The sequence below is a fragment of the Lepisma saccharinum genome, chromosome 27 (assembly GCF_977018435.1).
Source record: "Lepisma saccharinum chromosome 27, izLepSacc3.1, whole genome shotgun sequence".
Lineage (NCBI taxonomy): Eukaryota > Metazoa > Arthropoda > Insecta > Zygentoma > Lepismatidae > Lepisma > Lepisma saccharinum.
The window spans coordinates 22,995,563-23,022,269 of record NC_139255.1 but is presented as its reverse complement, the minus strand read 5'-3'; the positions used below and the strand labels follow the sequence as shown (position 1 = coordinate 23,022,269).

The 26,707-nt window shown below is 38.2% G+C and overlaps 1 protein-coding gene across 1 annotated transcript in view; it reads left to right on the top strand.

The window, feature by feature from the left end:
* The window catches only part of LOC145980376 (dipeptidase 1-like), a 217,116-nt gene that overhangs the window by 163,746 nt on the left and 26,663 nt on the right, over nucleotides 1-26,707 (top strand). Inside the window, exon 7 of the mRNA XM_083113440.1 lies at nucleotides 19,405-19,581. Coding sequence (XP_082969566.1) covers nucleotides 19,405-19,581 — 177 coding nt within the window. The remainder of the gene's footprint in view (nucleotides 1-19,404; nucleotides 19,582-26,707) is intronic.

Below are 26,707 nucleotides of genomic sequence, written 5' to 3'. Positions count from 1 at the left end.
AGAAAATCGACGTTGTTTCTTTCTGAGAGTATTGCAACAAATGTAATACTGATTTTTTTCTAGCTTTATGCAATAATATTTGGATATCTTTCTTTCGCGGATTTTATAAATACCTAATGTGCATGTGGCAAATATAAATAACTATTTATATTTGTGGCAATTCAGGACATACTAATTTTACCCATTTTCCCACTAGAGTTCAATGCAAAGATAGCTTCACAAATATCGACTGAAAATTATTTATCATGTGCAATTCTCCTTTAAAACGTTTTCGCCTAATCGTACTTCGCGTACCTTCGATTTCTTTGTTACAAACAAGTATTCTTTGCACATTACATGTAGGAGGAGAGTTGCATATACATTTCACATTGGGCAGCTCCTTCTACATGCTTTCAGGAGCGAAAGCTTGTAGAGTAGTGGTTACCGTTAAGGATTTACAAGCTGATGGTCTTAGGTTCAAATCCCTCCGGTGGCAGAAAATTTTCGTAAGTTTTAGACATATCCCACTGTGTTCATTGTCCACGCCGTGTGAAACGGAATGATTCAGTTTGGAATTAACGAATGGGGGGAGGGGAATTATTACATTACAAAATCAGCATTTCAACGAACCGAGAATTGGATAATTCTTACAAATATTAAAATTACATTCATGCTTTTAGTGATATAATCGTAGGTAAAATCAAAGATCTTACGTGGAACATTCTTTCTTGCTCTGAACTCAGCCAAAAGGCATTTCGCACTGATCTAATACATTCTCCAATACATTTCAAAATGTTATTGAAAGTTTCATGTCGATCATTTGATCAATGCATCAATTCTTGACACCGAGTCGATATTTTATGCAACTGCCTCTTCTCTCCTCTCGTCCTCCTTCTTTCCTCTCCTTCTCATCTGCTTTTATCCCATATCGCCTTCCCTACTGTTCTCGCATCTTGTCTCCATCCCACTCTTCTCCACTCCTCATATCTTCTCTCCTGTCTTCGATTTCCGACTCCACTGCACTCTTCTCCCCTTCTTTTCGTTCTTCTCTTTTTCTCTCAATTTACCCTTCTCTCCACTCCCCTCTTCTCGTCTCGTCTCGTCTCCTCCGCTCCCCTCCGTTCCTGTCGTTTTCTTCCTTTCTTCTATTCTTTGATCCATATTCCTCATCTCTCCTCGAATATTTTTCCTTTCTTCTCAGTACTTCTCCTCTCCTCGTCTATCCTCTCTTTCTTCTCTTCTACTTTTCCTCTGCTCCTTTCGTTTTCTCTTTCTCCTCTCCTTTGTTACCTTTCGTTTTCTCTCACCTCTTTTTCTTTCTGTAGACTCATGAACGATGAAATACTAGAAAACTTATTTTCTTTTTCTTTCAGAAAGATCCAAGGGTTCCGGGTTCGAATTTCGCTCGGGCTTGGTTGTTTGTGAATGTCCATTCATCAATTCCATCATTTATCACTCATCCCAATCTTCGCAAATTAGCCAAGAGGCACAAAACGCGAAGTAAAATAAACTAAATCAATCAATCAATCTTTCAGAAATAATTTTGTAATTTGCGATATAATAGTGATATTTTTGTAATTTTATACAATAATACTTGTTTTTATTTATTTAGAGTATTTCATAAATATCTATTGTGCATGTGGCAACCCTGAAATTGAGCCTAACTCTACACGCAACCCACCAACGCCTTGTGTAAATTGGGTTGCCTAGTTTAAAATGTCGTTGTCCTAAAACTTTTGAGAGACACTGTACAAGGTATTGACAACAGACACTCAACTGTGTACTCCTCCAAAAGAAAATCATTAAAATACCCCAGAAATGGGATTGAGAATACACCCTTTGGAGTACCTCTCTCCTAAGTTCTCGCTTTTAAAGAATCTTGTTCTGCTTTGACAACTCCATTAACATTAAAATGAGATAGCCAGTTGGCGGACAAGATTATCCCATAACATAACAGGGCCAAGTGGACAGCAATAGAGAGACAGAGTCATCTAGTGAAAGAGAGAGGAAGAAGAGGACAGAACGGTGCCGAATTTCAATTGCCCCAACCGTAGAATGAGGCCGGGTTGAACCGTTTCATTAATTGCTCTGGTGGTATTGATCTGTTACCTGCGTTACATGGACAGAAGTTAACATCGCCGTGGGTGGAAAAACCACTGTCTATTTCCTAGTAATAGTGTGGGGAATGCCCACCTCTTGAAAAAGCCAATACGGACAAGGAATTCTTGTCCGCCTAAACCGGACATGCTAATCTGTTCGAGTGATTATGAGTAGATCTTCTCTCAGACGTGTTCCTCTGAATTTTAGGGAAGAGCAATAAAGTCAGATGTAACAAGGTTCACTTGGATAAATTATTTCGCTCTGGACGATCTACATATTGCAGCAATATAACGATGTGCAGGCGAACTTCCTCTGTTATTAGGTGTACCCTTCCTTAAGCAAACAAAGAAGTATAATTCCCTGCAAAAACAAAGTTAGTGCGTCAGAGTTGTGAAAGCACCTAGAATTGTTGTGGCGTAATTTCAATAACCTGGAGAGTTCTGAACGAAGAATTGCGCTAACGTCGAGATTATACAACAGCGCAGCGCAAGGAAACATAAATATTAGACGCATAAAGCGTTAAAATTATATATTTCTGGAACAGCAACGTTGTCATAATAAATTAAAACCAATTCGAAAAGGAATCCACAAATTTCAATATCTAAAATCTATTTTAGCTTAACAAAACAAAACAAAGTTTCTCGTTGGAATAATTCTTGAAGTTTTCCAGCAGGCGAATGATGGAGAGGTATTCTCGGGAAACCTTAATCTCCAGGTAATTTCCGGAAAAGCTTCCGAGCTTTCTAGAGCTAACGTCACTCTGGTCTTCAATCCATGAAATCACCTGGTTTATGTCCACAAAACAAAAACATCTTCTTTAAAGTTTTTCATTGTAGAAATACGATTTAGTGTTTAGTTTGCGGAAATATTTACATCATGAGATGACATTTCTTTATGTTGTCTCAGATTACACTTACAATACCGAGAAAACAACCTACGTTTTCTAAATATTTCCATGCCTCATTTTTAGGAAGAAAATTATTGTCTCCCTTACCAGAAAACTTCCTGTTTGACACTGACATCTTCATGTTAAAAGCGAAACCATTGTCGAAGTTTTCTACCATCGTGTACAAGTGTTATGTTAAACCATTCAAGTTTCCATTGACGGTGTTGTTCAAAGACTTTCAATTGTCCATTGCCTTGAACGCCATGTATTAATGCCTATTTCGTTCATCAATTCTTCTCCGGAGGAAATTACTTCGAACAAAATTGATTGTACAGTCACCGGCAATAAAAATTGAACACCTAGGTCTTAAAATACTCTCTCTCCTCTGCAAGGCGTTATGTGTATTACCTAACCGTATGGCGGTTGTACAAGTTGCCATTAAAACTTGCTATTAAAACCCACTTGACTTAGGCAACACATATAACGCATTGCATGGAAGCGAGTATTTCAGGATCTAGGTGTACCAATTTTATTGCCGGTGACTGTACATAGGAGAAGGTTCCAAGACGAATCGCGTCTAGTGTAATTGGGTTACCAGCAGAATTTTCCCAGGAAGAGATGGTAAAAACGCTTATAATTTGAAATGGAACTACAAGAATTGATCGATGGACCGATCTTTGTTGCTTGAATATCTGTAAATAAAGATCAGTTTCCAAAAAGAATGCATCGGTAAAGTGCTACCAGAGGAGGCGAAGAGGTATACATACCTTGATAACGTGGATGGATGATATAATGGCAGATGTACGACAGATGGGGATAAGAACTGGAGAGAAAAAGCTAGAAATAGAGAGGATTGGAGTGTGGAGGAGGCAAGGACCACCAGGGGTTGTAGAATCAGAAGGGCTTGATACAATTGATTCCTCAATTTTCCAACAACATGTAATTGAATTTATGGTAAGTATTGAGTTCTGTCACTTCCCTTTTGTGTAGTGAGCGGATAATATAGGCGAATTATGTGTATTCCCTCACAAGGGTGTCCAGCTTCGAACATGGATGTCTGCAGAATATTTTCCAGGGAGCAACAAACTACGTACTTTTTCCAGTAGGAGGTCAATCCATATTTCCGCCCTATAATAATGATGTTTGAGTAAAAGTTGTTGACGTGCACCGGAATATGCAGGGCTGCACAATGCACGTATCAAATATGTTGCAACTGAGCACATGAGACCGCTTACAGGTATGCTCATCTATATGTGTAATGTTTCAATGAACTAAATTGATTTCTCATTTAAATATACTTAGATTCTTGTTATGAACTACATAAGTGTTTTGTAAAGCTATCCATACACTGTTCAATATATGATGGTACTTGGTGTTCAAGACAATGGACAACGGACAACCTATCAATGAAAAAACTCGGATGGTTTCAACATAGCCGCTGGTTTAACATAGTACTCGAACATGTTCGTAGAAGTCCCTGTCAGAGATTTTGTTTTCAAGATGGCAGTTTTCTACGATAAGCTCTCTTTAAACTTTCTTTCTAAAAAATGAGATCAAGAAACCCGCAAGAAATGTGATTTGCTATCTCGGTATTAAAAATATAATCTGAGAAACCATAAAAGTTGCGATCCCATAAATGATGTAAATATGTTCAAATACTATACAATTAATCTGATTTCGGTAGACATTTCGTAACTTTTTTTCATTTTGTTATGCTACAATACATATATTCTAGACATGGAGTTGATGGTTTTTGTAGTTTATTTTAGAACTCCTTTTTCGAATGTGTTTTAATATACGTATTATCACAACGCTCCATGCGTCCAATATTTCTGCTTCCTTGCTTCCTTTCTTTTGTATAATCGTGATTAATGAATTATGGCAAGAATGTTTCTAGTATTATTGGATATTTTTTGTATATGTCCTTTTTATAAATACTTCCACATAGTCGTATTTTACATACCTCTTTGTGTGGTAGTTCGGGGCGCAAGCTAGGGCTATGCGACCATAGGTATTGAGGTTATGTGTTATAGTTGAGTCAAGACACAGATAAAGTGAAATCCTCACATTCATAAGAAGTATATTTTGCATTATAATTGTAAGAAATAAAGAATAAATCCTTTCGTTTTGTCTACGGCAATAATGTGGTTTTATTCGTCTGTGCTGTGAAGCATTGTCTTTACCTAACACTCACTATCCCTGTACCTGAGAGGAGTCTGTGTACTTTTCCCACCCTCATTGCTCACCGCTGAGTAATACTGAGTTATTATTAATAAGAATAATAAAACGACGTAAACAAATCTAATAATAATACGTTTACTTAATAAGGCTAGAACGTATCACGCTTATGAGAGCAATGTATACGCTCGAACCATTAGAAGATGATTCTTGAAGAAAATGATCGTTAGCCCATGAGCACTTACTGTGAACTTGTACAAGTTCTTTAAATTAATGGAATATTATACGTTGTCAATAGCGTGTTCAGTTTTGTCGGTAACGTACCTTTCAGTTACCAGTAAGCAAACATAATTGTGCAAAAATGTTCCCATGGAAATTTTCGTCTCATGGCTGCAGTTGCGCATGTCCCCTAAGGCATGTCGCCTGAGAACTTGACCGGGGAAATCTCCTCTACTAGCTCTAAGGATTCTCCTAAGAGACAGGTAAGGAAAAATACCAAGTTATAAGATTTCTCTTGAGGCCATGGCCGAATACCGACAAATGAGTGTCAAGAAATCCTACCTTATTTTTATTCTTATGGTCTTCTTTCCAGAGGTCTTCACATAGGCGTGCACATGGGTGGGCAAGGGGCAGTTGACCTCGTAATACAAATTTAGTGTAGAGAAATATTATTATCGTTATTAAATAATAATATTCTCTTTAAAAAATAAAGTATTTTCAAGCAGACGAAAGTTCCATGCAATTTGACACGCACCTTCTGCCTTTAGGGCTTTATGTTAGTCGGTGACAACCCTTTTATCGGACTTATAAAAGGCTTCTAAGGGTTAGTAGGACCAAGCCCTTGCGAGGTCTGTGGTGTAGGATTTATTTTTAATTATCACCTATGTAGGTTTGAAATGAAATATCATTAAGATTTTTTACTCGAATATTTATTTAAACTTCAGATGATATACAAACACTTTTCAAACAGACAATTCACCCGATACAACTTGTAGGCCTAAACCTATTAGTTGTACCGAAGTTTATAACCCTGGTCTTTTTGATGATGCGGGAGAACGCCTTATTCAGACTTAGGTTTGTGGAATATCTGCCAAATGGAATACAAGTACAGTCATGGAAAAAAGTTCTTCCCCATAAGGCTTTAATAGGAGCAAGTAATGCAGGAGGGTAGGCAACACATATTGCACCCTTCGATGATCAGGTGATTTTGCCTGTCTTAACACCGAGAAATGTGTTCCACGCGAAGGTCAACATGACAGGAAAGCAAAGAGGGTCACGTGACTATTGGTTACGTGGAGTGTTGTGCTTCTCCACGTCCCCAGTTCTTGATCCACATTGCAGAAAAAGTAGAGCTGCATGCAATATATGAAAATAGGTTGTTTTCAACTACACGCTTAATTATGATTTTCCCAATTGTAAATCTATCAGGCGTGTCTCCCGATTTAGTCGGGACAGTCTTTTACTTTGAATTCCTGTTTGTCATAGGCATAACTTGACGGGAGCAGAAAGGGCATTTGTAACCCCCCCCCCAAAAAATCAGGATTCTTAAAGCTGCTAAAACAGGAATTAAATACTATGATTTGACGCGTCCAAAAAAAGTATTATATTGAAAGATTTTTCCCAAATACGTAGATAGAAATTTAATACTTTGAAAGTGTCTCAGATATGTTTATTGTCACATCTTAGTGTGGCACAGGTCTACTACAAAAGTGGAATTTCGTAACAGAAATATGAACCCACTCCTTTTATTTCGTAGCCGATTTCATCTTGAAACTGAAATTAAGAATATTAGTTAATAATGTCATTGGTAAACAATAAAAAAATGTGTTAGACCCAATTCTTTAATACCTTATCATAATCTTTATCGCAAGTTGAAATTTTGTTGTAAGTCCACTGTATGCAAAAAAAAAAAAAGGTAAAGTTCTCACCTGTGCTTGGCGCTACGCCATGAAGGCGTATAGGGGGTGTGGGGGTAACGCCCCACACTTTCTTGATTCGTTCGTGAGTGGGGGTGATGTGATCAGCATCACGCCCCTGACCGCCTTTACCACCAGGGTTTCCCCCAGGTACCCATGTCATTCGACGCTGGGTGGGCGCTGGGGCCGCTTCCAACGTTAGAAAAGTTCCCTGGCTTAAACCGGCCGGGAATCGAAACCGGGACCTATAGCATGGTAGTCAGACGCGTTACCGACTGAGTCACCGGCACGGATAGGCTAATCTGAAGTGCATACAGTTTAAAGTGGGATCCGAACCACTATGTGCGATCACCTGGTATCGTACCCCAGACCCCTTGATTACAAGGCCTTACCACTACGCCATCAGTGAGGCGCACACAATCTTTGTATTTTGACCTTTTTAAACCTATATGTATCATAAAAGAGGTTGTTTAACGTTGCTATGCCTCTATGGATTATATTTAGCAAGTATTCGAGCACATAGCGTCAGGTTTCATAGAATATAAGCTTCTCTTCCATGTTTATGGTTTCCTGTCTGCAGTAGAAAAACTGGCAGGTTCCCATAGCTTTTCTTTCAATAGTCTTCCAATGGTTGCATATCATATCACTCAAATTTGATTCATTCGTTTCGAACACAATCCCCGATGGCGCAGTGGGATCGTGGGCGCCTTGTAATTAAGGGATCCCGGGTTCGATACTCGGTGGAGGAACATAGTGGTTCGGATCCCCCATTAAATTATAGGTCCATTCACGATTAACCTAACAGGACATAAAGTGGACTTAAGACACCAAATCAAGCAACTAACACAATCCCGTTATTGTCCAGATTATCGAATCCAGAACCTTCGTCGCGAATAACATAAGCAGGAAGACAACGTGAAATAACCGAACAGAAACAGAACCTAAAACCTACATCGGATAGATTGGATTAAGTCGACGATACAGCACGGGTTCTGAAATGAAAAAGAATACGAAAGTTGAAGGACCTCGATACGCACCCACTTTTCCTCCACTCAATGGGGAAGATATCCTTCTAGCTGAGAAGCCTTTACGTAGGAGTGCCCTGAGGGAACTTCAAGGCCACGACGATAAAGTGCAATGACGGGACCAAAACATACGGCAGATAGCTGTGTTCCTCCTTATTTCGTACGCCATTGATAACTGGAACACGTGACCTCGTCTTTGGTAGAGCAGAAGCCTGCTTGCTTGCCACCACCCTTTAGTTCAGTGACCTTCGCCCGTAGTCAGCAAGAGTGAATGACTCACCATATACTTGTCTGTGAGGCTACACAAGAATAGATATTTCGTTAGTGGCTGTAAGTATTGTTTCATCTGCAGTTATATCAGTTAACATTTCAATAGTTTCCTTCCTAATGGTTACTTTAGTGAATAAACATGTAAATTAGTTCTCGAGAGTGAACGTTTTATCTATTTGAACGGGGGATTTTTATACAGCCTGGATGTATTATTTTTTCCTGAAACAAGAAGAAATTCGAAGACGCAAAAAGAGTTGTATAAGAGTAGTTTACAAAAGGAAAAAAGAAGAAGAAAACGAAAATGTAAATGCTGAAATAAATTATGGTAGAGATCGAGTGAATAACATTTTGTCATGGGGCCTCCTCGATGGCGTAGTGATAACGTCGTCGCCTTGTAATCAGTGGATCCCGGGTTTGATACACGGTGGATTCACATAGTGGTTAGTATCCCACTTTAAACTGAAGGTCGAGTCCAGATTAGCATATCTGTGCACCAAACCAAAACTAAGAAAGAAATTGTCACAGTGTAAAAAAATTTCATGTTCAACCACATACGAAACACAAGGGAATAATATATTGCAGTTTGGAGTTCACATCTGTAGCATCTAACCAGCACAATTATGAATCGCAACATATCGTATCGGATCCATTTTTATTATACATGTATGATAATATAAGAGAAGTAGAGGAAAGAGAAAACCAAGCGAAACACGGACGCCTTCTCCAGAATTTCAAATCTCTTACATAAGGTTCTGGGTTGGAGTCCCGAACAGGCATGACTTTCTTGTTCTTGCCCTTTTATCTGCTTCATTTCATCATAATTCATCGTTATGGTTTACCTGCAGGGGAAGAATACTGGCAATAATTGCCAATACAAAGCCAATGACAAACAGAACAACTCAATTACGGAGGTGCCAAGAAGAAACGAGACTTGACAGTTTCTCCGTCTCTCGGTTTGTCGAATTGAAAATTGCTCTCCCGTTCTCGGTCCCGATTAGTTAAATATAGAAATCGAAAATGTATGTGAATGAATATACATGTATTTTATATATTCCGGTTTTGTAGGAGATTTCGTGAGAGATGAAATAAGTACTCTTCCATCGTATTTATTTTTATAATTTTTATTCCCTGTTCGATGATCGCGACGATAAGGACGAGTGACCCTTACATGAAATTGATGACGAAATAGTCAAACACCCCCGACAAGGACGGTACTCAAACCCGGGAACTTTGGCGACGATATCGAATGTCAATCACTTAATGAGCTTGACCACCGAGCCTGCTTAATGTTGTTTCTGTCAGGTAATTCGTAATAATATCCCACATTCACTATCATTTGCTTCATAATTTATCTTATTGTTGTGATTAACCTGAATTCAAAGAATTAGTTGAAAGGCAAAAATGCAAGATTGAATGTCTCTGATGTTACTTCGTGCCAAATAATATGACGTGGTATTATGATATGAATTTATTAATCATATAATATGCCTATTCATTCCATTGATTGATCCCAATTGAGCACACAAAATATGCTATAATGTCCACTCCATGGAGGAGTGGTTAGCACAGCGCGCTACGATGCCATGGGTCCCTGGTTAGAATCTCGACTTGGGCGTGGGTGTCCTTAGTAAGTGTCCCTTCATCAATTTCATCATAGCATCACTCATCTTCATCGTCGCTATTTGCCAAAAGTGAAAGAATAGCAAATCTAAATAACAAACATCCAATCAAATCGAACATCTCTACCGATTTAATTCTATACGGTACCGAATTCCCACTTTATTACTGCATCTTAAGTCATTTTACAGCATCTCAATTGTTTTCCGATTCGAAAACATTTGGAATGTTGTTTTGTGCAGTTGATTGTGCATTGTTTCGTTGTTTGGATTGTTTAATTAACGTCGCATTAATTAGTTTTAGACCAATCGTGACGGGGGAAGCAAGAGCACAAAGAAAGCAAAAAATACAAGGAAGAGACCACGGCTTTCTTTAAAGATAGCATCCCGTGAATACAACTCAAGTGACTGCAGAATATTATGAATAAAATTTATTTTGCTTTTTCCTTTTATTTCTGTTTCAGTTATTTTACTTCGCTTTTCTTCTACCACTCGCGTTACTCGTGTCGGTGAGGAAGAATTATAAACTCGTGAAATGGACGATGGTACAAAAAAATATATGCCTCTCCCACGGTTCGAAAATATTGTCTTATTTTTAAAATTTACGGGCAAATATGGTTTGTCACGTAGCAATTTTCGCTTATCTCTTTCTCAAGGGGTTCCATTGCCTCTCTGATGTCGTAGTGGTAACGTCTTCGCCATGTAATGAAAGGCTTCCGAATTCAATACCAAATAGAGAGGCATTTGGTTCGGATCCCATTTTAATCTGTAGGTCCAGTGCATGAACTGGACTTAAACAATTAACGTGTGGCATGTGGTCTGTGATGAGAACCATCATTTCAGCGAACCTCTTGACAATGACTCTAATATCACTTGAAAGAATAGTATTTCTTTACGAGTAGGTCTTGTCAAGAAACCAGTTCCTGAAATTTTCTTCTGGAGGCATCGTAGCACCCAGCTGTTTGTTGTGGCTGGGGCACGAGTCATGTGACTCATGCTATCAAAGCTCAATCCTTCCCGAGAACTCGGAATCACCAGGCAAACTTAAGCGAATATTTTGTTATTTGGGTTGCATAAACAACAGGCTTTAAGACGTTACGAAATTCTACGTCCCGTGGCCTAGGTATTATTTTCTAAGACTGTACACCAGCCAATCCGAAGATTGAAGCAAGATATTACCCAACGTCCCCTGAACCATCAGCCTTTCGGCAACCAGGAGAATGTCCCGTAGGCTTACAAAAGTCTAGCTCTTTTATATCATAATTTTGTTTACAATTTACCATGGTTACTACATAGTTGTTTTATATTTCCATAGTTTCAGCATTTTTTTCCTGATTTAAGTTAAACAATTCATTACCTATTGTAACATTAACAATAACACATTTTTAAAGAAAAAATGCAACATAGGTTAATATAATACAGATTGAACAGTTTTGTGCTTGAAAAAGCATTTGTTGACAGGGGCGACACAAATTACGGTGGTTTTTTTTTCCTGTGTGTTTGGACTATTTCATTTAGTTCTCCAGCAAATTACTTGTTATTAAGACTCAAGCATTTTATTCATTAGCCTAGTTGTGTTACTCTTATGTGGTCACAGAAAGATTGGTCACACATTGGAAATTAATATATTATGTGTAGTTCTTTTGAATCTGATGTACGAATCATGCTTATGGTACATGTAAATTTGTCTGACCACAGAAGGAAAATAAACGGGTGAACAGAGAACCTTCGTGCCTCGTAAGATCGAATTCTTATAATAATAGTATTTTTTTTCGGTGGGTTCGGACACACTATGTACCCTGTTTAGTACCCATCAATACAATAAAACAGTGATATGGAATGAAGTTTCTCTTTCTCCGACTGAAGGTCTTTACCCCCCTCAATCACACGGCCTGCGCACGCCTACGGGTCTTCAATATTCATTAAAGTTCGGTCTTATCCAGTATGCAATGTGCCTTAACCATGAATCGAATACGGGATCTGTTGGTAACAGGGAGACAGCCTTACGTTAACGAAAGTACATTATCTTCGAGCTTTATTGTTTTCTCACGAACAATTTGTTTAATTGTCCTACTTCTTAAGCCATATTTATTCATAAACTTGCACCCAACTTCCAGGAACCTTTTCTTAATGTTTTTTAGCTTGTGTATTCAGGCTATTGCAAACCCATCAACCCCTCTTTATACGTACTTATTTTCACACTAGTCCTATGGTACATTGCGTTAGTTGCTCGATGTACAGTCACAGGCAAAAGAAAATGGGAGACCTAGATCCTGAAATATTCGCTTCCCTGCAAGGCGTTATGTGTGTTGCCTAAATCTACGAGGGTGGAAGAAGTTGCCATTGAAAAGTTGCTACCAAAAGCCACACACGAAACGCCTTTCAGAGAAGAGAGTATTTCATGATGTATTTGGCCCATTGTTATTGCCGGTGACTGTACATCTTGCTTCGGAGGGTAACTGAATGACTTTGTGATTTTTCCTTATACCATGAGGTTTGTAATTTAACAATGTAACAATGTAACAATCTATGATCCCCTTGTAGTTACTGTGCACAGAACGGCACATCATGATGTGAAAGAATAAAATTAGTTTTTCGCTTAATCAGAAGTTTACATTTCCTAGGCAAGGATTCTCGAATAACATGATCTTAGGACATTGGTTTTCTAGCCTTCTGATTAGATTTTTTAAGAGGATGCAGGGTTAGTGAATTTGAACAGAGACATGATGCACTTGTTTTTAAAATACACTGGCGTACGCAGAATTTCTTTTTTGGAAGGGACGGAATTTTATAGGTGGACAGCACGTAGCTTTGTTCTAGCTGAGCGGGATGCACAATAAAAAAATGTATATTTCGAGCTTCTCAGTTTATTAATATTGTACTCGAAGAAAAATGGTAATATGGGATCATTTGTTACTTTCTAGTTGTAAACGGATTTACGCCGGCCTCCGTGGCTGAGTAGATATCAGCACGCTACAATACGAAGGGTCTCGGGTTCGAATCCCTACCTGTGCATGGTTGTTTGTCAGTGTCCATTCACCAATTCCATCATTTCAACACTCATCCCCATCATCGCAATTAGCCAAATGTGGCAGAAAAGCGAAGTAAAAGAAACAAAACGAATCAATCAATTAACGGTTTTTCATAATATTTTTGTTCTTCTCAAAATTTCTGGAGGGGTTGTAGCCCCTTCAGCTCCCCCGTGCGTACGCCAATGACTCTGGCTGTACTAGAGATGTTTTTCCAGTCCGTTCCTCGCAACATCTGAAAGGCTTCGGCTTAAGGGATTGTTGCCAGAGGATTGTGTTATGTAAGAAGTTATTATGGTTACGAGGCCAGCGCCTCTCACAAAGATAAGTCTGGATGCGAAACATTTGCTTTGTTCAGGCCAACTTCAATTGTTATCCCAGAGTTCCAAGTGCGAGACACGCGGCTCTGATAATAAACAAGAGAATGCCAAAATGCGTCTCGGGAAAAACAAAAGGGAGTAAGGGGATAAGGTGCAGATGGAAAGAGACTCTCTGCTTCCTCCCCCTCTGCTTCTTATTGATCTACTTCTCGGCAACTGCTCCCTAGCGAAGCAGCTGACAATTCCATTTCATTCGCACTTTGGCCCGGAAGGAGGTTGAAGGAGTAGTTATGGCACTGTACGAACAGCTAGGTACTTGCGGCAGTGACGGAATGCGATTTCACGTATTTGATTTGTTATCTCTCGAGGGTTTGTTGCTCCCGTGCTTTGAAAACGGGAGATTCTGGGTTCGAATCCGGTAGCTGAAGTCAACCTTGAGGACGATTGAGTATAATTAGGCACATACGTATGTTATTGACCCGTAAGGACGCGCGTATGGGTAAAAATTACCCAAGTGACTTTGAAATATATGTCTTTATCAATTCTAACAAGTTCCCAAGTCCACCCTTTTCAGTCAGTACATTTCTAGAGTCAGAACCTTGCTTCACAAGCGAGTCTTCTTTAGCTCCGCTCCCAGGCCCAGAGATACACTGCCTGGGCAAATTTCAACCACACACCCACACTCCATTCGTTTCAGTTAGGTATTTCAACATGTTCTGTATTTTTCACATCTTTATCGAGGGCCTCCCCGGTGCTAAAGTTGTAGCGTCGACGACTTGTAATCAAGGTCTCCAGGGTTTGGATCCCATTTCAAACTTTAGGCCCAGTCCCAATTACCCTATCTGAGCATAAAATTGACTAATAGAAAATTTCAATCAATCAATCATATTTATATCAATTGTGTAATACAATAAAATGTTCAAACCTAATAAAATTAGTTCAACTAATAAATGTAATATTATTTGCATGCTTTGAAAATTTATAAATCGGGTATTTACGAAGCAAGTATGCCTGTTGGTAAAATGTACCTGGCGCTTACCCACCTTACCGCAAGACAGCGTAACTCGTCTAATTTGTGAAAGCACTAGTAGCGAGAAAGGCTACTGTAGCGTTGTAACAAGGGCGGAGAGATAGCGCGCAATGTTGCCAGCAACTTAAGCTTGAAATGTGCGGAAGCTGCTATGAAGTTCCACACACACACACACACTCAAATTCAAAACGTATATTTATTGAACACATTCAGCAACAGTATGACTGTCGAGGTGGAACACTATTTAGGGTCAAGTACAGGATTTCCCCCCACCAAATTTGGGACAAAAGTAAGGCATGTTAATAATTCAGAATTGTATTGAAAATTTGAATTGAAAATGAATTTTCTTCGAACTCTCTTGAGGAGTAGGTATCGTGATGCCAAAGTTAGTAGCCTTAATAAAACACGCAGTATTATATTTGTACACTGTTAATTTTCTGTCAAATTTGGCTAATCACGGCGATGAGAATATTTGCTCAGTGGATGAAATTGATGGACTCGAATTGCGAATCTTCCATGGTAAGGACCACTCAATGCCATGGCCATCGGGGCTTCTTGAATGTATAATTGATTGTTTTTACTCCATCGTTTGTTTCACCATACGTGATCGTCAGAAATTGACCCGAAAGTAGATTGATTGATTTAGTGTTTTAAGTCCACTTTAAGCACAGTAAGGCTAATCGGGACTGGACCTACAGTTTAAAGTGGAATCCGAACCACTATGTGCCTCCACCGGGTATAGAACCCGGGACCCCTTCATTGCAAGTTAACGACGCTACCACTGCGCCATCGGGGATGCCCCAAATGAAGGTAAAATAACAAAAATTGGAATAGTAATAAGAAACTATCTTCTGAAGTAGATTAGATTTGTTTTATAAAAACAGTTTTAAAAACAGACAAATAGTTTAATTTGAAGTGTTGATTTCTAAAATATGCTCAAATGTTATCTACTTTAACTCTGAGCGCTCGCCAGCCTAGCTATATAGTGGCAATAGATATATTTTGCCAATTCAAAATTAGCGGACAATACTTTAGAAGTTCTTATTGAACTTTCAATGTCTGTAAAGCCAACCTTGCAGGGGTCTTTGGTTCGAATCCTGGTCTAGCTATGGGTCTTCTTTGTTAGTGTACCTTAATCAATTTTATAATTATTATCACCCATCTTCTTCTTCGCAGTTAGCCAAAAATGGCAGATAAACTAAGTTAAATAAACCAAATCAATCAAACCTTCATCACTACCCCTCATACTATCGTATATTTATTTTGTTATAGCGTTACAGGCACAATTGGTATAATATTACATCAAATACGCTGATTCATATATTTGTACCTAGGTATATTTAATATTTAAATTTCATAAACGCACAATAAAATCAACAACAACAATATAAAAATTGAAAGCATGGCCGATTCATCCCATGGATGCACACTCAAACTTACTAATAACATATAGTACCCTCGGTACCCTGAACGTACCCCTGGACCCCAGAGGCCCTCGCCACCTCGCAATTTTATAGAACGACTGTGTTATTTTATTAAATCTCCTATCCGCTTTTAAAATTCAAGCTATAGTGTTGCAGAATCTCCAACAGTGGTCTACAAAGGGCAGTTTTGCACTTGTTATCACCTACCATCTCTACAGACACATATTATAACCGCAAATGATGTGAATGAACCCATAGAACTAACTTGTATACAAATATATCTACCAGACTAAATGTAACTGTGCACTAGGCTTCATCAACTCATCACATATACTGTGCATGAGACTGGATACATCATGCCACGTATGGCTTTCTTTCGTATTGAGCAGGTTTACTTCATTACGCAGGTCAACCCACACGCTGGTTTACCCAGGAGCAATAATATCAACATGTATTCTTATCAGCGTGTCTATCATCTGACTACAATGTATTCCAATTTATCTTTCCTTTAATGTCGAAAATGCACTTTCCGGTTAGGAAATTATACACTTTTTAGTATTACTTGTGCCGTTGTTGTGTTTCTTTATATCAGTGATTCCCAACAAGGGGTACCGCAAGATACGATTTTATGGATAAACGAAAAAAAAACGAAAAACGAAAGAAAAATATTATTAGGAAGTATACAAAATGGATAGCACGATGCAATAGATACGTATTTTCCATTTCTAATCTCTATCTACCAAACATTCTGACTGGATTGTGTGATCTTTTGATTTCGCAGACATTTCGGAGGAAATAGATTTTACAACTTGCGAACGAGATGAATTCATTGATGTCTGCGCTGATTTCACGTTGTAAGTTAAGTTCACCAAGAGTGATTCATCGGTGGCTGTTTTTTGCCTCGGACTGGCAGGGAAGAGAATAATGGGCGTACTTTTGCCCATCTCAACTTCATATTTGTGCTAGCAAGCCTTCTCTGCTACAGCGACAATAAGACCCAAAGCAAGAAATATACTCAATAACCTTGAGGATTTTATGCGTGTTTCGTTGTCAACTGTAAGGCCTGATATTAAATATTTGTACTCTGAGCATCAATCGCACGTCTCACATGAAGAAAACAAAACTCTATTGATTAATTTTCCTTGTAGTAAACTATATTCGATTCTGACGTTTGGTCCTTGCTATCTTTCAATAATGAATAACATTAAGACTCGTGTAGGTTGTTTTTTTTACAATACTTTTGTCATGTTCCTGAAAATACATTCCACTTCGATTTAAGACTAATCATTAAAATATAATCTAACAAGGGTGTCTCAAGTTTTTAATCTCGTTTCCAAGGTTGTCTGGAATGTAAAAATATTGGGAATCCCTGCTTTATATGCAGATTTGAGTACCGTTTGTACAGTTAAGAGTAAAGTGCCTTTGTTACAGACTTATTGTAAAAATCAACCTGCATAAGTTATTTATCTTGAATTGTACCATCATATGGATCGTCTGCCATTGCCAATAACTGAGTTTTAAGGTTGATTTAATGATTCCGTGATGAGGGTAATTTTCCCCTGACTGTAGCTCTCGTAGTCATGGAAACACCCCCTATGCATACATTGCAAAATCGAATCTTTTCGTGCATAAAATTATAGTTAAAAAAAACGTCTGTCTATGATGAAGAATGCAAAAGCATTAAAAGTGTCAGATGAAAAAAGAAATAGCTGTACGTACAAGAATTATAACAGTTCACTCAAACAAATTTGGATTGAATGGATCTATGCTCTGGGATTGAGGCCTTCATTTGTTTTGTTTTTTAAACCGAGAATTGCATTTTTTAAAGGACTTGATTTTATTTCATTCATGCGCCACTATTGCAATATTATCTTGTATCAACTATACCTTTCAATATATTTTATCTTGAAATTTGAATTTTTGACCACACATCCATGCAATTCGCTATCATCCTTTGAAAAGTTATTTGTTCAAAATAAAAGGCAGTTACTATTAGAGTTACTGCTTTTGTAAATAACCTGCAACGGTTACCGTGTCTTTAACAGTTACTTAAATCGATGCCTTAGCTGCAAGTCAGCTATTTTTTATTTTACTGATGATCATCTAAAATTTACAGTGAGCTTCATTATATAAATAAACGTAGTTACTAATTTTATAAAGTAACTTGTTACAGTTACGCACTTGATAAAATAACTGGTTACGGTTTCTCATTTTTAAAAAGTAACCAGTTACAGTTTCTCATTTTCAATAATTGAAGTTATTCGTTGTTCAGAAAAAGTAACTTACTTGCAGTAAATGTGTTACAAGTAACTGGTTAATAAAAGGTACCAACCCTTATTCGCGTTCTTAACAGTTGGGCTGAAAAGTTCGTAGGCTGACTCATAGATGGCGTTACTAGAATTAAATCCATGTGATTTTTACTTAGTACTAACCTTCAAAAGATATATATAAATTTCACAGCTGCCGGATAATTAGTTCGTGAGATATAGCATTGTGAGTGAAGCAGCTTTTGTTATTGTGAAAAAATGGATAAAAAATAATTTCGTGTGTTAATAAAGCATTGCTTTTTGGCGAAAAAAATACTGTTGAAGCCAAGGCTTGGCTTGATAAACATTATTCGGACTCTGCACCAGGAAAATCAACCGTTGAGAAGTGGTTTGCTAAATTTAAACGAGGCGAAATGAGCATCGAAGACGATGCACGCAGTGGACGCCCCAAAGAGGCTGTTACCGACGAAAACATCAAAAAAGTCCACAAAATAATTTTAAATGATCGTAAAGTGAAGTTGATCGAGATAGCTGAGACTTTAAAAATATCAAAGGAACGTGTTGGACATATTGTGCATGAATATTTGAACATGCGAAAGCTGTGTGCAAAATGGGTGCCGCACGTGCTCACAATCGATCAAAAGCAACAACGTTTTGATGATTCGGAGCAATGTTTAGCGATATTCAACCGTAATAAAATTGCTTCCCCATCCACCATATTCTCCAGATCTGGCCCCCAGTGACTTTTTCCTGTTTGCAGACCTTAAAAGAATGCTCGCCGGAAAGAAATTTATCACTGATGAAGAGGTAATCGCCGAAACTGAGGCCTATTTTGAGGCTAAAGAGAAATCGTACAAAATGGCATCGAAAAATTGTATGACCGCTATAATCGTTGTATCGCCCTCGAAGGCAACTATATTGAATAATAAAATCGAATTTTGTCAAAAAAATATTTTTTACTATGTTAGCCTACGAACTTTTCAGCCCAAATGTTATCTCGTGTTCTATTTTGTGTCCATGGAATCTGTGGAGCAAATCGGCGTTGAAGGGGAGAGAACGGGATAAAGAATATCAGCGGAGCAAACCGTGCCCACTTGTGCAAACGGCTGCTAGCTGCACTCACTTAACCTCGCACGCGTTCATTGGTCGAGCCTTCTCGAGTCATCACTTCCGAATAGACATGTTTTCCTTTCCTTCGCTCCAGAGATTCCCGAGACACAGTATATACGCCATTTGAGTATCTGAAAACATTTATTTACATCTGATACATACTGTTAATATACCTGTAACACTACACTTATTAGTGCAAGTGGAATTCTTTCTTTTCGCAACTCCAAGTGAATGTCTTTTCTCCTCTCTCGCAGTTGGTGGTGAGGGAGATGAACCGGCTGGGGATGATGATGGATCTCTCGCACGTTTCGGTTCGAACGATGATCGATGCGTTGCAGGTTACGAAAGCTCCAGTGATATTCTCGCATTCGTCTGCGCATGCGCTCTGCAACAGTTCCAGAAATGTTCCAGACCACGTTCTTCGATTGGTGGTAAGTACCTAATTACTTCCTTCATTCTCAAGTTTGGATTTCCAACAAATATTTTTACACTCATCAGTAAATAATTTTACCTGATGTAGAGCATTGTCTGCTAATGTCAATAACACGCAATTAAGTACAAATAAATACAGCAAAATTGTTTCAAATCGCTTCTCACGGTAGAGAAAGCTGGCTAATTTTACTAAAAGACAAGTTCAGATGTGAATAATACGTTTATAATTTGTGGCTTGCTTGATAAAATGAAAATAGAGCAACAAGACGTTATGTTATTTGTTATAATGCTTGTTTATGATAGAAGTGTATAATAGAACTTTGTTCAATGGAATTATTTTTTTAATAATGAATTGTAGCTGAATTAACTTCTAAAATTCCTGTGTCTGTTTAGTTATTGAGGTTTAGAAAATCTCTTGCTCCTTCTATTGGCATTCCCGATGCTCAGTGGTAAAGCTGTCCCCTTTAATTAAGGTATCTCGGGTTCGATCCTGCATGGAGACGCATTGCAAAGTGGATCGGATTCAACTCAAACAGTAGGCTTAGTCCCGATTTTCTTGTCTTGTTGTTGATTTGGTGTTTTAAGTCCACTTTTTGCACAGTAAGGCTAATCGGGACTGGACCTACAGTTTTAAGTGGGATCCGAACCACTTGTGCCTCCGCCGGGTATCGAACCCGGGACCCCTTGATTACAAGGCGAAGACGCTACCACTGTGCCATCGGGGAGGCCCCGGATTTTCTTGTCTTAACATAAAATGAACATAAAACAAACTTTGGCAAATACGGTGAAAGCATTGTCCAATATATCATAGCAACTATGGTAATACCAAGGGCTCGGATTCTTATTAAATTAACACTGATCTCAGGTTCGAATCCCGTCCGGGTATGGCTGTTTTTTGTGTGTTCCTTCATCAATTTCATCGTATCATCTATCATTATCATCTTCGCGATTAGTCAGCACTTGCAGAAAAGCGAAGAAAATTAAACCAAATCTGTCAACCTACAAAATATGTAATTACATATATTTTCGTTTCCATACAGAAAAATGCAAAATGTCGGCGTATTTCATTGTTATAAGCGAGTTACATACATTTTGTCATTGCCGGATCTACAACGATTGGACCCCACCCCCGCAAAATATTACCAAAGGCTTTCTCTGCCTACCTACCTTTACACACACATATATCAGCCTCCTTGATGGTGCAGTGTTAGCGTCGTCGCCTTGTAATCAAGGGGTTCCGGGTTCGATACCAGGTGTAGGCACATAGTGGTTCGGATCCCACTTTAAACTGTAGGTCCAGTCCCCATTAGCCTTACTGTGGATAAAGTGGACTTAAAAACACCAAATCAATCAATAAATTAACACACATATCATATATAATGTATGCGTGTGTGTGTGTGAAATTATTGATCTCATGTTGACAAAGTCACATAAAAGGGGCTAGAGAGTGATTCCAAAGTCCCTTAACACACCCTATAAGAAGTAAAGGGTTTAGGCTGTGTACAATTGGTCATTATTGAAACAGGTTAGGTTTAGGGGGAACCACATTGGTGTGTTCCAATCGGACATCCGCCATATTGGTGGCCGCCATATAGAATTCAAGTAATTTTTTTTTTTAATGGGAAGGGGGTGATGTCAGAGAGCGTGATGTGATATAGTATATATGACACTGTTTTCTTACACCTGAAAAATGATACATTTGTTACAATCATACAGGAGTAACTTTTTCCTGATTAAAGAAAGATAGGCTGAAGAAATCTTCATCCCTGGATTTCTCGTGAAATTCTAGCCTGATTTGATTATAGTCTGACTGCCACGCCTAAAACAAGGAGTTGGTGATCTTAGGTTGAAATTATTCCGGCTTTGTCCCCGCATAATGCAGCTCTAGGACCCACCCAGCCTCAAATCAAATGGTACGGGGAGGGGGAACCTAAAGTTGGCCGCAACATGGTACTGATCACATCACCTCCAAGATTGCCGACATCGAAAATATGAGGGGCCCACATACCCTAAATGTGTCTTCATGGCACGGTGCTTTATGCACAGGAAACTTTACATTTACCTGTATATATTTTATTCCCTTCTGTACCCCACAATACCTACGTTTATTTTTTACATACGCATATACGAACATTCCACTATGTTAATGGCTGAGGGCCCCCTTATCTCCGGGCCAACCTACGAAACGCGGGGTTTTGCGGATTGTAGACCCGGCACTGCATTTTATGTTATATATTCTGAGGAATTCTACACATTTTCCGCATGGAGTATACATTTTTACATATAATGTGACTTTTTTGTCATTGCCGCAACTTTCATTGAGTTCTGCAGATATATTGTGAGACAAACATTCAAAATATGATTCCCCCCCCAAAAAAATAACATTTATTTAACTGTGGTAGAATGTTTTTTATTCGATGAGAATAAAAATATTGTGGAAATTGAAGTGACGTCTCACGGGGTTGCAACAGGCTTATAAACTGTTGTCTGTCATACATATTATCAGATTACCTCTATCTTTGATTTAATTATTTAGTTTATTTTACTTCGATTTTCTGCCACTTTTGGCTAATCGCGAAGATGGGGATAAATGCTGATAAGAAAGGAAAATCACAAACATACAGAGACAACACAACACGAGTCCTTCAGGGAATTTTCCTGTAAGCAGGTTTAGGTGCTAGAGCCTCGTTAGCCAGCAAAATACAGTCCAGGGCGTAACCACGATCATGAACTTTTGAATGCTATTTAGTATATTACAATTTCATTATATCACAATAACCTCTTGTATTTTAAGAAGTGAGAAATGTATTTAGTATAATTACTTTTTACAGTCAGAAAGCTAAAAATAGCACCTACGACTACGAAAATAGTACTTCTTAACATACTCACATATTTATGTAGCCTACATATTCCGCATGATTTGATTGATGGGGTTTAGTTTGCCACGATTTTCTGCCACATTTAGCTAATGGCGAAAATGAGGATCGAGTGGTGATATGAAGATATTCATGAATGAATCTCACAAAGAACATCCATGCCCAGACCGGAATTCGAACCTGAGATCTCTGGCATCGTAGCGCACTATCGGCGAGCATGATTTGACAGAATGAAACACTATGTTTAAGTAATTAGTTTGTAGTGACTGAAAATGGCATGACTTTGTAAGGGGTGCGAAATCGACGCACCCAATATAGTGTACATGTTATGAAGTTCAAAGTTCAGTTTCAACCATATCAGTGTGGAAGGCCGGAAGCTGCCCCCCTGTCACTGATGTCGACGGTTAATTTAACATCCCTCCGCTGGCGAATACTTTTAGTCTCCTCCCCATTGTAAGTCAATTAGATTTACTGACAACCTTTGTAAACATGTTGCAGGTAGCGTAGGTTCGGCTGCAAGGACAACTTTCTCTAGGAGGGAAATGCCAAAAGCAGCAAGATGTATGATGGAGAACAAATGAAAAATTCCGATGCTCCAATGACATTTCTCCCACTACGCTGATTTCGAACCGTTCACCATTTCTAATTTAGCGTTTCATGATAAAATATTTATAAAATCTTTCTCTAACTTTTACTTCTGGGGCACGAAAGAAATTCAATACAGACTTCTATTTTAACAATATGATAGACACTTATGATTTATTTTTATAGAAACACTGTATTCTATCTGTGGTATAACATATCAATAACCATGTATGTTGCACCTTTTCTGGTGTCATGGTTCGGTCTATTGTTTTAGTGATTTTTTTAGCTAGCAGCCATAGGCGTGATCAGTCTAATTTTTTACGGGTGCCTTAAGGGGAGTTTCAATTGCCTATCTCAACAATTTTAGCCTAATTGTCGTAACTTCATGTTCCATTAAATCAGGTTAAGTTTTTATACATATTCTAATGTTTATTACTTTATAAAATATAATATTTTATCTGGTCACTTCATATTTAATAGCCTGTATGATTTAATATGTAAAGAAATATTCCTCAATACATGATTACTGATTATTATTGTAAAGAATATCACATATTTTTGGAGGAAGGAGGGGGAGATAGAATTGCGAGAGGGGGCATTTCAAACAAAGGTAATAGCTTAGGTTTTTGAACCTCAAACATATTTAATTAGGGCCTCCCCGATGGCGCAGTAGTAGCGTCATCGCCTTGTAATCAAGGGATCCCGAGTTCGATACCTGGTGGAGACACATAGTGGTTCGGATTCCACTTTAAACTGTAGGTCCAGTCCCAATTAACCTTAGTGTGCATAAAGTGGAGTTAAAACACCAAATCAACCAACCATATTTTCATTATTTTTGATGATAGTTTTTACATATTATATTTTTTGAGTCACCATAAGGGTCCCCAGGCACACCTGGTACCCTCCTTCCGTGCGCACGTCTCTAGAAGCAGCGATTTGATTGTCTTCAGTATCTACATATGTTTTCATTGTGGACTTTCAAAAGACATGCCAAAGCCTCTTACGTAGGACTAATAGCACAACATTACAGAAAATATTTTGTCTTCTACAGTTGGTACTCGGTATTTTTTGTAGCCCTCTTTTTAAGTAGCAAAATATTATATTCTCCATGTTTCTATTTTTCAAATTTCAATGTACATTTTTTCATCATTGGTTATACTTTTCAATGTATCTAAAGGCCGAGAATGTATGAAGTATAGAACATAAGAGACATTGAGCTCATTTGAAAACAAAGTTACGTAATAATGTGGATACTGTTTTCACACGAATAATGAAAGTGAAAATGTACAACAAGAAACGTACGTACTCCATTAGATATACAGTAGAACGACAGTAACAATTATACAAACAGTTCCACCAGGCATCGTAAACAAGTCGTCTTTTAGAAATGGCGCTCTAGGACGTATGCTCTTGCGAACTACAGAGCTAAAGTAAAGTAGCTGTACTATTCGCGATTAAAATTACCACCTGAGCGCTAGTGTCGCTTCCAATATGGCCGCTCTAAGTAGGATAGATCTTTGTTTACATTCAGCAGTAGTACAAAAGAGCAGCGTGTTGTCATGACTGGTATGGTAGAAAACGTTTAAATTACGCATTATTTTTAAATATTGCGAATGCGATGTGAATTCCAGGTACTCTAACAAACGTGAAGCTGTACTGAGAACGAAGCATTTAATTATGATAGGCAAAAATAACACGGAAAATGCAGACGAAACTATGTATACGCACCGCACTGGTTGTCCAAAGCAGTGCTGTATCATCTGCACGTCATGTAACTGGGGTTCTCGGAAATTATTTGAAAATAAAGGAATTGAAATTGACCTGTACTTGAAAAGCTGGGACAGGAGAAAATTGCGAACATATCGTTGCAGTTCTTTCTCGAAAGAGAAATGCTAGTTTAATAATAATATTCACGATTTCATGACCAGGCTATACTCACTGAAAAAGGACACCGTACTGAATGAAACAGTAACATTAGCATATCCACTTTTTTTCAAGTTACATTTGACATTAATTCATTCTCAAACTATTTTCATCTTCCCTCTTAATCGGCTTGCACCTGTTCCAAATTTCACACATACGTAACACCGGTAATACATGGACGCATTGGTTAAGACGGTTCATGATTTTTCGGGAAAAAAAAGCTTTATTTATAAAGTACAATTTAAAACTTTACTTTCATGGAAATATATATTTATCTCTCGATAAATAAAGTAAGCAGACTCATGCATTCTTCGTAATTTCCTTGCCGAATTACAGTGTTATATCCCACATACTAGTCTTCTGTCAATTACGTTTTCCCTGATTTATTAACAAATTTCATTTTGTTGATTCCACGGGGTGGAAACACATGAAAACTTTTAATTTGTTCTGACCCATAAAACTATTTAGAGCAAAAAAAAGCAAAAAAAACCTGACACAGTAGACCTTACTTTCTCGCATATTCACCATGCTTTAAACGACTTTAACACAACGTATCCTACTTAGAGTACTTCCTGAAAATCCCGGCAGATGGCATATCGGTTAATTTTAATCGCGAATAGCATTGTAAGAAGGGCAATAAGGAGGCTTCGTCTGTCGCGCTCGTGCAATGGAAACCTACGGTCATGTGACTCATGGCTAACAGTGCAGTTTGTCATTTTAATCACGGCAGGAGAAATGGGAGGTGTTTCCTTGAAAAGGAGAAGGAGGAACCTTTCCCAGGAATAATAAGTCTCTCAATTACTTTACGTCGCCTTTCTCTGTTGAATTAATCAATAACATTAAGAAATGCTGATTTGATGAAATAGTGATAATGGAAGCACACTAATACATTAATACATTACACAGTGTTTGTACCTGGATTTTCAGCACAGGCATAAATCTTCCTATTTAACCAGAAAATATATAATATAACATTGGATTAACTACGATAATATATAAGTAAATATACTCCACATAATACATACCTTTTACAATATAGCCTAATGACGATAACATACAGGCCAAGACGAAGCTGGGGGCATACTGTTGAGATGGACCTAAAGGAAATCTGTAAGTATGGAGGAGATTGAATTTATATTGCCAGGATTGGGATAGATGGAAGGCTTGTGTTTCTGCTTCTCATAAACTTTCGGGTTTAAGAATGCTAGAGAGTTATTTAACATACACTAGCATACAACCTAACTCCTGGTCTGGTCTTGATGGGAGAACTAATCGGTAGAAAGACCCTTCTTAGAACGTGCACAGGAAACCGTGTGTTGATGACGTCACAAAAGAGAAAAAACACGTGCATACAAAAGTAACAAGTGTGAATAAGGAGAGATATACAGAGGAAAAGTTTTGAAGCTGTATCTAGGAAGACCTATTCAGGAATAAAATGAAACGTGTATTTATAGCGAACGGAGAACAGCAAAATTAAGTGAAAAGTAACAAGTAGAAGGAATAAAAATCCCAATCCGCTCGCCAGCACGCGGGAACATGAACCGGTACAGTGATTACTAGAGCCCGGAAGTTTGGCAAAATGCCTCTTTTGATCTACTGCATATATTGATAAAAATTTTCCGGGTATACGTTTTTTATGTTGTTTCGAATGTTTTAGAAGCCTTTTCATTTTGCCTATTTTGCCTATTTGGGACCGCACTGCCTATTTTTAATTATAATGTCTTTTTTTTGCCTTTTTAAA